This window comes from Castor canadensis, chromosome 12 (genome assembly GCF_047511655.1).
Source record: "Castor canadensis chromosome 12, mCasCan1.hap1v2, whole genome shotgun sequence".
Taxonomy (NCBI): domain Eukaryota; kingdom Metazoa; phylum Chordata; class Mammalia; order Rodentia; family Castoridae; genus Castor; species Castor canadensis.
In genome coordinates this window covers 105825183-105838323 of record NC_133397.1, presented here as the reverse complement: position 1 = coordinate 105838323, position 13141 = coordinate 105825183, and the positions used below count along the sequence as shown (strand labels likewise).

Here is a 13141-nt window from a genome sequence, read left to right as displayed (position 1 = left end):
GTCTTCATTTTTGTTGTGTGTTCTAGTTTTATTGCATTGTGATCAAATAGAATGCATGGTATAATTTCTATTTCCCTATGTTTGCTAAGGCTTGCTTTGTGCCCTAAGATATGATCTACTTGGGAGAAGATTCTGTAAGAATGTATATTGTGTAGAAGTTGGATGAAATGTTCTGTAGACATCAACTAGGTACATTTGATCTATGGTATCTTTTAAATCTAGGATTTCTTTATTGATTTTTTTATTTGGATGACATATCTATTGATGATAGTGGGGTGTTAAAGTCTCCCACGACCACTGTGTTGGAGTTAATATATGCTTTTAGGTCCTTTAGGGTATGTTTGATGAAATTTGGTGCGTTGACATTGGGTGCATATAGGTTGATAATTGATATTTCCTTTTGGTCTATTTCCCCTTTTATTAGTGTGGAGTGTCCTTCTTTATCTTGTTTGATCAATGTAGGTTTGAAGTCTACTTTGTTCAAGATAAGTATTGCTATTCCTGCCTGTTTTGGGGGGCCATTGGCTTGGTAAATCTTCTTCCAGCCTTTCATCTTAAGCCTATGCTTATTTCTATATATGAGATGGGTCTCCTGTAAGCAACAAATTGTTGGATCTTCCTTTTTAATCCAGTTTGTCAAACAGTGCCTTTTGATGGAGGAATTAAGTCCGTTAACATTAAGTGTTAGTACTGATAGGTATGTGGTGATTCCTGTCATTTAGTTCTCTTAGTTGTTTGAGGGTTTGATTGTGTGTAGCTAAACCGATGTTACTCTCTACTTTCTTATTTTTTCTTTTCCTGTAGTTTGGTACTGCCTGTCCTTTCATGGTTAAGTTGGGTTTCACTTTCTGTGTGCAGAATCCCTTGAAGAATCTTTTGTAGTGGTGGCTTTGTGGTCATATGTTGTTTTAGTTTCTGCTTATCATGGAAGACTTTTATTGCTCCATCTATTTTGAATGATAATTTTGCTGGGTAGAGTATCCTAGGTTTGAAGTTATTTTCATTCAGTGCCTGGAAGACCTCACCCCAAGCTCTTCTTGCTTCTAATGTTTCTGTTGAGAAGTCTGCTGTGATTTTGATGGGTTTACTTTTGTATGTTATTTGTTTTTTTCTCTCTTACATCCTTCAATATTCTTTCTCTATTTTCTGTACTTGTTGTTTTAATGATAATATGCTGTGTAGTAGTTTTATTTTGGTCAGGTCTGTTTGGAGTTCTGGAGGCCTCTGGTACCTGTATGGGCATAGTTTTCTCTAGATTTGGGAAATTTTCTGTTACTATTTTGTTGAATATGTTACACATTCCTTTTGCTTGCACCTCTTCTCCTTCTTCAATGCCCATGATTCTCAGGTTTGGTCTTATGATTGAATCAGTAAGTTCTTGCATTTTCTTTTCACAGGTCTTGAGTTGTTTAAAACTAATAGTTCTTCGGTTTTTCCTTTAATTACCATTTCATCTTTGAGTTCTGAGATTCTGTCTTCTGCTTGTTCTAGTCTGCTGGCTTGGCCTTCCATTTTGTTTTGCATTTCTGTTTCATTCTTTTTCTTGAGGTTTTCCATATCCTGAGTCACTTCCTCTTTAATATTGTCTATTTTCATCCTGAGTTCATTTATCTCTTTATTTATCATATTCTTTGTTTCACTTTGGTATTTATACAGTGCTTCTATAGTTTCTTTTATTTGTTCTTGTTCTTTTTTAAATTCTCTATTTTTGTTGTCTTGGAATTTCTTGAGTGTCTCCTGCACATTTTGGTTGACCACATCCAGTAGCATCTCTATAAAATTCTCATGGATTATTTGCAGGATTTCTTCTTTCAGAGTGTTCTTGTGGGCTTCATTGGGTTCTTTGGCATAGTTTATCTTCGTTTTGTTGGAGTCTGGATCTGGGCATCTGTTTTCTTCATTTCCCTCTGGTTCCTGTACTAATTTATTATTGGGCAGAAAATGGTTTCCCTCTTTTTTCTATCTTCCCATCATTGCCCTTACTATTGTTACTGTCCCTGTACTTTGTGTAATTCAGTATTGTCTATCTTGTAATAATAACAATGGTGATATCTAGAATGGAAGGATGAGAGGAGAGAGAAAGCAAAGAAGGTAAAGAAAAAGGGAAAAAACCCAAAACAAACAAACAAACAAAAACAGAGCCAAAGAAATAAACAGGGAGAGATAGTGTACTAATCAATGGTAAACTAAATAGGCATTAGAGAGACAGAGAGAGGATAAAAAAAATTCCCAAGTTCAAATGCAATGAAGTTTCAGTCTTAATAATTTTGGTGTTAGTCCTTCAGCCTCCAGTCCTGGTGTTGGTGTCTGAGAAGTAGTTCTGTCATTGTCTCATTAAAGGGGAAAAAAACAAAACAAAACAAATAAACAAAAATATCCCAAGTTCAAATGCAATTCAGTTTCAGTTAGTCCTTCAGCATCCAGTCCTAGTTCTGTCATTGTCTCATCAAAGGAAGAGAAAAAAAAAAGAGTCTGGAGACAGCTTTGTGAACATCTATCTGAGGCTGCAGCTCACTTGCCACCTACTGTCAGCCAGCTGCTGCTGCAGGCTTTATTTATTGCAGATCTCAGGAATGAGCTTTACACTCAACTAGCCCAGCAGGCTTTGTTTATTTAGAGTTCTCCTGGACACATGCACCTTGTTTTCTCCAGTATACAGCCCTATCCACCTGTTGCAATTGCAGTCTTTTTTATTTGGCGATCATGTGGGGAGGTGCCTTTCCCCCACTCTCTTGTGGAGTGTGCCACACTTTAGCTGCTGTTGGAAGCCTTCCCCTCTTCAAGCACACCAGGGGAGGTGGCACCACTCCTGCCTTCTCCAGCTGGCTTGTTTATTTACAGTTCTGTGACGGATTACCCCTCCCCTGCTCTCTGGAGCTCAGGGCGCCCCACCCTCTTTGCTACATGTCTTTTGTTGTTGTTGTTTATTGAGTTTGGTTTTTTTTCTCTTTTTTCCCTGGGTGGGGATCAGTCTGTCCAGGGGGCTATGCTGATTTGTCCCAGGGTTGTTTCTGGGAGTGCTGTGTACTGCTTAGTTCACCTGGTGGTCTGCTTCTCTCTCCCAAACAGGTTGGGAGCTGGTGTCTGGTGGTGTGGGAGCCCTCCTGGTTTCTCTGTTTAACGTGGAGTGGGGATGCTATGTGTGGGCTGGGGGTGTGGAGGTATTGGAATTTTGCCTCTTCTTGGTGGTTTTTCCTGCAAAATGTATTTCCAGTGTCTCTCCAAGATTCTACTTTAGGAAGCATGCTTTCTGCTTCCTCCCTGTAGTCGCCATCTTGGAATCTCCCTCTTAGATTCTTTGAAGAGTTAATTAGCAGCTGCAGTTCCTTTTTTCTCACACTACCTTTCTGACAATGAAACACATACTCAGAATCAAGGTAGAGCATCTGCAGTCACCTGCCTAGGCAAATTAGATGCCTGAAGAATCAAAGGAAACAGGTCTGAGAGTGACTATCTACATGAATGGGTGATGATATTAGTTGCCACTACTTGGACCAGAGATCTTCGGTGGTAAAAATGGAAAAGACTATTACTATCAGTCAACTAGCTGTTATCACCCCTGTCTCTGTTGAGGACAAAAAGCATAATAAAAGCTACTAGTGTGCTCCAATGTTCACTGTAGTCATTACTCACAAAAGTCAAGATTTGGAATTAATCTAAGTGTCCATCATGGACGAATGGGTAAAGAAAATGTGGTGAAGATGCACAATGGAATATTACTCAGCTTAAAAAGAAGAAATCCTGTCATTTATGACATGGATGAAACTGGAGAACATAATATTAGGTGAATAAGGCCTGGAACAGGAAGACAAATACTGCATGATCTCACTTAGAGTGGAATCTGAAAAAGTTGAACTCACAGAAGTAGGGAGTGGAATTATGATTAATATAAGGTTTGTGGGAGTCAGGGTTTGGGGAGACGTTGGTGGAAAGATACAACATTGCAGTTAGACAGGAGGAATAAGTTCAAGAGATCAATTGTAAAACACAGTGATGATAATAAATAACAATATTTTGTGTTTTGAAAATTGCTAAGAGAGTAGATTTTAAGTGTTTTTTTAAAAAATTCATTTATTCACATATGCATACATTGTTTGGGCCATCTTTCTCCCCTGCTCCCTACCCCCTCTCTCTCCTCTCCATCCCCCCTCACTTCCAGGCAGAACCTGTTTTGCCCTTATCTCTAATTTATTGAAGAGAAGACATAAGCATAATAAGAAAGACAAAGCATTTTTGCTAGTTGAGTTAAGGACAGCTATACAGAGAAATTCCTAGCATCGCTTCTGTGTACAAATGTTGCATCCCAAGTTGATTCATCTCTAACTGATCTTTACACTGGTTCCTGATCCCCTTCTTGTGTTGACCTCTGTCACTTTAAGGTTTCTGTATTAGTTCCTCTGGAGTGGGGACAGCAAACAGTTCCATGTTTTGGATTTACTATCTATCCCCATAGCTCCTGTATGTGCTCTCCCCTTGTCATGTGACCCAAGTCCAACCACATTGCTGCATTTGCCCTAGATCTAATATCCGCATATGAGGGAGAACATATAATTTTTTGGTCTTCTGAGCCTGGCTAACCTTGCTCAGAATGATGTTCTCCAGTTCCATCCATTTACTTGCAAATGATAAGATTTCATTCTTCTTCATGGCTGAGTAAAATTCCATTGTATATAGATGCCACATTTTCTTGATCCATTGGTCAGTAGTGGGGTATCTTGGTTATTTCTATAACTTGGCTATTGTGAATAGTGCTGCAATAAACATGGGTGTGCAGGTGCCTCTGGAGTAACCTGTGTTGTATTCCTTTGGGTATCTCCCCAGGAGTGGTATTGCTGGATCATATGGTAGATCTATGTTTAGATTTTTAAGAAGCCTCCATATTGTTTTCCAGAGTGGTTGCACTAACTTGCATTCCCACCAGCAGTGTATGAGGGTTCCTTTCCCCCGCATCTTCACCAACACCTGCTGTTCATGGTGTTTTTGATGATGGCTATTCTAACAAGGGTGAGGTGGAATCTTAGTGTGATTTTGATTTGCATTTCTTTTATGGCCAGAGATGGTGAGCATTTTTTCATGTGTTTTTTGGCCATTTGAATTTCTTCTTTTGAGAAAGTTCTGTTTAGTTCAGTTGCTCATTTCTTTATTGGTTCATTGATTTGGGGAGAGTTTAGTTCCTTAAGTTCCCTGTATATTCTGGTTATCAGTCCTTTGTCTGATGTATAGCTGGCAAATATTTTCTCCCACTCTGTGGGTGGTCTCTTCAGTTGAGAGACAATTTCTTTTGTTGTGCAGAAGCTTTTTACTTTTATGAAGTCTCATTTGTACATTCTTTCTCTTAGTTGCTGAGCTTCTGGGATTCTATTGAGGAAGTCCTTGCCTATAACTATTAATTCCAGAGTGTTTCCTGCTCCTTCCTGTACTAACTTCAGAGTTTTGGGTCTGACGTTAAGGTCCTTGACCCATTTTGAGTTGATACTAGTACAGAGTGATAAACCTAGATCTAGTTTCAGTTTCTTGCAGATGGATAACCACTTTCCCCAGCAACATTTCTTAAGAGGCTATCTTTTCTCCATTGTATATTTTTGGTACCTTTGTCAAAAATAAGGTGGGTATAGTTGTGTGGATTCATATCTGGGTCTTCTATTCTGTTTCACTGGTCTTCATGTCTGTTTTTGTTCCAGTACCATGCTGTTTTTATTGCTATTGCTTTGTAATATAGTTTGAAGTCAGATATTGTGATACCTCCAGCATTGCTCTTTTTGCTGAGTATTGCCTTGGCTATTCATGGTCTCTTGTGTTTCCAAATGAACTTTAGGGTAGATTTTTTCAATCTCTGTAATGAAAGTCATTGGGATTTTGATGGGAATTGCATTAAGCATGTAGATTGCTTTTGGTAGTATAGCCATTTTTACTATGTTGATTCTACCAATTCCATTTCTGTAGTCTTCCTCAATCTCTTTCTTCAGGGGTTTGTAGTTTGCCTTGCAGAGGTCATTCACATCCTTTGTTAAATTTACTCTTAGGTATTTGATTTTTTTTGAGGCTGTTGTAAATGGAATTTACATATATTCTTTCTCAGTTTGTTTGTTGTTGGTGTATAGAAAAGCTACTGATTTTTGTAAGTTGATTTTGTATCCTGCTACCTTGCTATAGCTGTTTATGGTATCTAGGAATTTTTAGGTAGAGTTTTTTGGGTCTTTAACGTACAGAATCATATCATCTGCAAATAGAGACATTTTGACAGTTTCTTTACTTACCTGTATTTCTTTTATTTCTTCTTCTTGCCTAATTGCTCTGGCTAGGAATTCAGGTCTATGTTGAATAGGAGTGGGGATAGTGGGCATCCTTGTCTCACTCCTGATTTTAGAGGAAATAGTTTCAGTTTTTCACCATTAAGTATGATGTTGGCTATAGGTTTGTCATATATAGCCTTTACAATGTTGAGGTACATTCCTTCTGTTCCTAATTTTCTTAGAGCTTTTATCATGAAGTGGTGTTGGATCTTGTCAAAGACTTTTTCTGCATCTATTGAGATGATCAAGTGGTTTTTGTCTTTGCTTCTGTTAATGTGGTTTATTATGTTTATTGATTTTCGTATGTTGATCCACCCCTGCATTCCTGGGATGAAGCTGATTTGGTTGTGGTGAATGATCTTGCTGATGTCTTGTTGGATTTGGTTTGCCATTATTTTATTGAGGATTTTTGCATCAGTGTTCATTAAGGAGATTGGCCTATAGTTCTCCTTTTTGGAGGTGTCCTTGTCTGGTTTTGGGATGAGAGCAATACTGGCTTTATAAAATGAGTTAGGCAGTATCCCTTCCTTTCTATTTCATGGAACAGTTTAAGGAAGGTTGGTATTCGTTCTTTAAAGGTCTGATAGGATTCAGCTGAGAATCCATCAGATCCTGGACTTTTTTGGGGGGGGAGACTCTTGATTGCTGCTTCAATTTCATTTTGTGTTATAGGTCTATTCAGGTGATTAATATCCTCTTGGCTCAGTTTTGGATGGTCATAAGTATCTAGAAATCTGTCCATTTCTTCAAGATTTTCAAATTTATTAGAATATAGGTTCTCAAAGTAGTCTCTGATGATTTCCTGGATTTCCGTGGTGTTTGTTGTTATCTCCCCTTTTGCATTTCTGATTTTACTGATTTGGGTTTTTTTTCTCTCATTTTAGTCAGGTTTGCCAGGGGTCTGTCAATCTTACTTATTTTTTTCAAAGGACCAGCTTTTTGTTTCATTGAGTTTTTGTATGGTTTCTTTTTGTTTCTATTTCATTGATTTCAGCCCTTACTTAAGTTTTCTTAACACACACAAAAAATGATGTGTGTGAGGGTAATTAGCTAGATTGAGCCACTCTACAACATAGAGATATTTTTTAAGAGTTAAAATGATGTTTATTTTCAAATTGACACATAATAGTTGTACATACTTAAGGGGTACAGTTTGATAGTTTGATACACATCTTTGAGGTATAATTAATCAAACTAAAGTAGCTAGCATTTCCTTATCTTTAAACATTTATCATTTCTTTGTGTTGAGAAGCTTTAAACTCCTTTTAAAATCTATAAAAATCATTGTGAAATATAGCTGCTCTATTGTGCTGTAGAACATTGGAATTTATTCTTCCTATCTAACTATATTTTGGTACCTGTTACTCAACTTACCTGCATACACATATTTCAAAATGCCATGTTGTACATGTATATACAATTTTATTTTTCAATTAAAAAATTAAATCAAATTAAGAAACCAAGACAAGGGCTGGGGGTATGGCTCAAGTGATAGAGTGCCTATATAACAAGCATGAGACCCTCAAGTTCAATCACTAGTACCACCAAAAGAATAAAAAAAGAAAAAAAAAGACAAACAGCAAAATAATAATAATAATACAAGGCTCTAACAGGCCCATCTTTGAACTACATGAGTGTTCTTTGGTTGGCTGATTTCATCAAACACTGTTATGTGTGTTGAATAGTGGAGATTCTATCTGTCTTTCACTAAAGACTTCTAAAATATTGTTATATATTTGAAAATAAAACTTACTTGTTTCTGGATCATCTGGAGGAAAAATACGATCTTCATAAACTTGGTAAAATGTTGTGATTCTGGTACCATCTGCATGGTCCACTATCCGTGTTCCATCTTTCTTTTCAACAATGATCACCTTGTCCTCTCGAGTTGTCATAACCTAAACATGCAAAGCAGAGCACTGTCATTGATCTGGATGGTTGCTCACTAGTGACCTTATTTCTATGTCCCACTGAGTACACCGGCGGCACCATCATAACAACCCTCGTCATGGATTTGCAAGGGAAAGTTTTATCTTATCTGCCTGATCTAACACTTTCCACATTACTTGAGCAGGGACTACTCCCATTTTATAGATGAGAAAAGTGAGGCTTAGAGAAGTTAAGAAAGTTGGTGGGGATTACTCAACAAGTAAGTGTCAGGGCACATTTATGAATAAAAAGGTAACATCAGACTGGGTTGACCCAGGTGTGTCTGGGAAAATGCCCCCGGGCCCTGTTTCCTTGGAAACTAGAGTTGAGACAAATGCGGCAGGTGGTGGCTGCCCTTCCTGCTGGGCAGGATAGTTCTTGCCCTGGACAGTGTAAATTGCAAGTTGACCCATAGGTGCTGGGCCTGTTGTCAGCAGAACAGTACTGAAGACTGGTGGGAGAACAGAAGCAGCTGCTCGGTATCATGTTGATCCACAAACAAATGCTCCTGTCTGTGATGCCATGTACGCCTTCTGTAGACGTGAGGGGTTCAGGAGGCTGTGCCTGAGGCTCACTGTGAGGCTCCCAGCAGAGGATGCTGCTGCACAGATCAAGCTCTATTTCCTGTCTTGTATCCATCCCTGATGCTGAGTACTTGCAGTTGTAGGTGAAAGACTTTCTGTTCTGTTAACTCTGTTGCCAGTTTTAACTCATCATCCCTTCTGTTCAGGTGGAGAGTATTATTATGGAAAATGGAAAGAAGTTCTGATAAGGACAACAGTTGAATCACCTCGGGCAGAAAGACAAGGGATAGTCACTGTGTCAGCCCATTGGCTTTCAGATCTATTTCACCACAATCTAAATACAAGTTTACAGAGTGCTGACCATGTGTCGTGCAGGAGGTACAATAATGAGCAAGACTAAAGTTTAATTTTCTATTCTCTAGGAGTGACAAATCAGAAGGATGACAGTCGTAAAAGAAATTACTAAAGGGATGGCATTTGGGGGATTGCTGGTTTCCACAGTAAGAATTCTGGCTGGTCCAGCTCCTGCCTCAGGAAATGATGTGAGCTCAGATGTGGTGTGATGGGCAGATTTGTAGCATGAGCAAAGTGAGGGGTTGAGACAATGGATTCTGGGAGGAGTGGGGAGATGACAGGAGATGAGGGTAGGGACCAAGTTGGAAAGGGCTTTAAGCCATGTCAAGGACTTCAGCATTTATCCTAAGAGGGGAAAAACACTAGGGTTTTAAATATATGGACTGAAACAGGAATCACAGAAAAAAAATCAGCTAGTCTTGGTAAGGCCTTCAGTCTGAAAGAACAATGAGACTCTTGTATACTGTAGCTAAATCACTGACCAGCTGTTGTGAAGTGATTGCTTGTGTTCCCCAAATTTATAAGTTGAAATCATAGCCCCCAGGGTGGTGGTATTAGGAGGAGAAGGAGGGCAGAGCGCTTATGGATGGGATTAGTGCCCTTCTGAAAGGGACCCTGGAGAACCCTCCCATTCTATTTCCATCATGTGAGGTTCTGACTAGAGAACTTGCAGACTGCAACTCAGAAGAGGGCACTCAGGCCATCCTAGTGCTCTAACCTCAGACTTCCAGCCTCCAGAAATGTCAGAAATAAATTTCTGTTGTTTACAAGCTACCCAGGCTATGGCACTTTGTTACAGCAGACTGAATATTCTAAGACACAGTGAGTTTCTAAATCCCTGGAGAGTGTGTGTGTGTGTGTGTGTGTGTGTGTGTGTGTGTTTATGTGTGTGTGTACATGTGTGCACAAGGGTAGATGTGGACATGTGTGGCCCAGAACCCCCTTCAAGAAAGGACTCACTCCTAAGCCTGGGAAGCACAATCAGCAAATGGCCACCAGCTCTCAGCACATTTAGCCTCAGCAGAAGAGACATATTTCCTTTGACGCCTGCCCTTCCTGGGCACCTGCATCCAGTGACTGAGTGAGGCAGAGTACATAGATCTGGTCACATTTTGCAGACTTGGGACACCAGGACAAGGAGTACTTGCTTCTGATCTCTCTGCTGGATTGACCACATCTTTGTCATGTCTGCAGTTCAGCATTTTCTCTGCCCCTTCCTGTTTCCTCCCTCTTCCTTGCGCAGATGATGTCCCTAATAAATATCTTACACCCCAAACTCCACCTCAGTGTTTGCTTCTGGAGAGCTCAACCTGTGACTGTGGCATTCTAAATTATACAATTCATATTTTAATCATTGGGCATTGTGTAGGCTTGTACTGTCCTAACTATAAAGGGTCACAATCCTTCATTCAACAGTTGTATGTAAGGGTAAATGTGCTGGCTACTTTTTCCACTTAAATTATCAAGGACTATTGACATGACAGAAGTATTGCTGTATGCTGAGGTAATTGAGAGCTTAAGTGCTGGTGTTAAACTGCCAGAGTTCAAATCTTAGCCACCCAACAGGTGGCTGGGTGACTTAGGCATGTTGCTTTACCTCTCTGTGACTTGTTCTCCTCCTCCACAAAATGGAGGCAACACTGATATTTTCTTAGGAGTATTGTGTGGATTAAATGAGATGATGCTGGTAAAGTGCTTCATATTAAGTTGGCCGTTGAGTTAGTAAGTATTGCTGTTTACATCTTATTCTTTAGAACTGTTCCAACATTTCATAGCACCACATAACACTGACATTCTCTGGTCACCACAGAGTGACCACAGTTATTCTTCATTTTCTTGTGGTGGTTATAACACAATATCAAGAATGGTTCAGCATTTGATGTCCTCAATGCAAAGGAACTAATGCAGAAACTTTAAAGTGACAGAGGCCAATAGGAGAAGGGGACTAGGAACTAGAGAAAAGGTTAGTTCGATAAGAATTAATTTAGAAGGTATATATGTACAGGAAAGCAATGTTAGTAAACTTCCTATATAGCTATCCTTAGCTCAACTAGCAAAAACCCTTGGTCCTTCCTATTATTGCTTATACTCTCTCTTCAACAAAATTAGAAATAAGGGCAAAATAGTTCCTGCCTGGTAGCAAGGGGGTGGGGGGAAGAGGGAGGAGGTTGGGGGAATGGGAGGGGGTGGGGAAAGGGGGGAGAAATGACCCAAACATTGTATGCACATATGAATAAAGGAAAAAAAACAGAATGTTTTGGAACACCAGGCAGTGCCAGGTACCAATCTTTCCAACCATCCTGGGTAATGGCTGTGATTTCTAGTCTATGAATGAGAAAACCTGGGATGGAAGCTTGTCCAAAGTCATAAGTCAAGTACGAACTATGGCTGGTTCAAACCAAGGTCTCCTCACAAGGGCAGTGGTCACTCCTCTAAAATGTAATACTTAGGTCAGAGGTTGTGAAAACTATCCATTTTCAAATTTGTTTCATAACACAGGTTCCTTGAATCAAGGATCATGAACAAATTTCTATCACTCATCATAAATGGACACAAAGAAGTAGAAGTAGGGCATATATCCTTTCACTTCCAGGGATATGATATAGTACAAATACACTCAATGGTACATTCAAGGAAATATGTGTCATCATCAATCACATCTATCTTAAGGTGATACAGAAAATGTGATCCCAGCACTCAGGAGACTGAGGCAGGAGGATGTCAAGTTCCAGGTCAGCCTGAGCTATGGAAGTGAGACTCTATATCAAAAAGGAAGAAAGAAGAGAAAGAAAGAAAGAAAACCCATGACTTGCCTCTTACTCCAAAAAATCAGTATTTTTATTTTAACCTGGTTGCACCCATACACTAGCACATGTGCACACACACACACACACACACACACACACACACACACACTCTTAACATTTCATGATATAATATGTTTGTAAAATACACCATGCAGTGTTTTCAGATTTGGGAAGATTGGTTCATCCATCCCTCCAGTATTTAACAAATATTTAAAATTTATTATTTCCCAGACATTCTTCTATGTACGTTGTTTTGGGATTCTAAAGATTTAGACAATTTTGCTATATGCAATAATCTGCCATACCGTTCCAGTGATAGGATCTGTGGCTTGAAAGGATAAAAATGGTGTCAAGTCCGCCATCCTTTCTAATCCTTTGGTGCCAATCCGATTTCCTGCAGGTGTGGTTGTGAACCAGGTGCCTACTTGAGCCTCCACAGGAGTTGCTGTTTGAACTGTCTCTGGTGCAGGCTCATGAGATTCATTCTTATGTGCTATGGAGGATTGACTTTTGTGACCTTTTCCTGTGGAAGTTTAAATAAAATCAAACAGCAATATAACTAACATATCATTTATATGTTATATTAACATTGTACATTAAATTTTGATACAGTGTAAACTACCTCAGAGTGTGGCACAGACAATCTTAGTGGTATTAATCAATTTGTTATTTTTTTTTTGGCAGTACTGGAGCTTGAACTCAGGGCCTCACATATGCTGTACTGCTTGAGCCATTCTGCCAGCCCCAGTTATGTTAGTTCTTAACAGAGAAATGTCAGGTTATGACTATCTTAATTTTGGAACTTAAACCTTGGCTGGATTGTCATCACTTTCCCCAAACACACATACACAGCTCACTGTCTGTGGCATAGAAACTATTCTCTTAATTTCTGTGCACTTAGGAGTCTTCCTTATCTTTTCCTGATTCCAGATTTGGGGGTCTGTATTCCGGTTTTTAAAGCCAACTTTTCCTCTTGTATATATGTCAAGATTTATGAGTCCTCTTGCCTTACCAGTTTTTTTTAAAGAGCATACAGCACACAGCCTTCAATGCTTTTACCAGTTTTCAACCCTTGGTTCCCCCTTACTTTGTTATTTTGTCAGTTATATATGGGAAGCACTTTCTTCAACCCTGGATCTCAGAACCTCACCAGCCAGGTGCATTCTTGGCTTCTCATTAGGAGAAATGAGGTTGTACAGTTTAATCACAACATTGACAATTGATACGACCTCCT

The 13141-nt window shown here is 39.3% G+C and overlaps 1 protein-coding gene across 1 annotated transcript in view; it reads right to left on the bottom strand.

Annotated features, from left to right (window-relative positions):
- Spag17 (sperm associated antigen 17) overlaps nt 1–13141 on the bottom strand; it is a 206691-nt gene that overhangs the window by 48764 nt on the left and 144786 nt on the right. The window contains exons 29-30 of the mRNA XM_074050665.1: nt 12213–12430; nt 8047–8191 (exon numbers count right to left, since the gene is read on the bottom strand). Of these exons, the coding sequence (XP_073906766.1) occupies nt 8047–8191; nt 12213–12430 (363 nt within the window). The remainder of the gene's footprint in view (nt 1–8046; nt 8192–12212; nt 12431–13141) is intronic.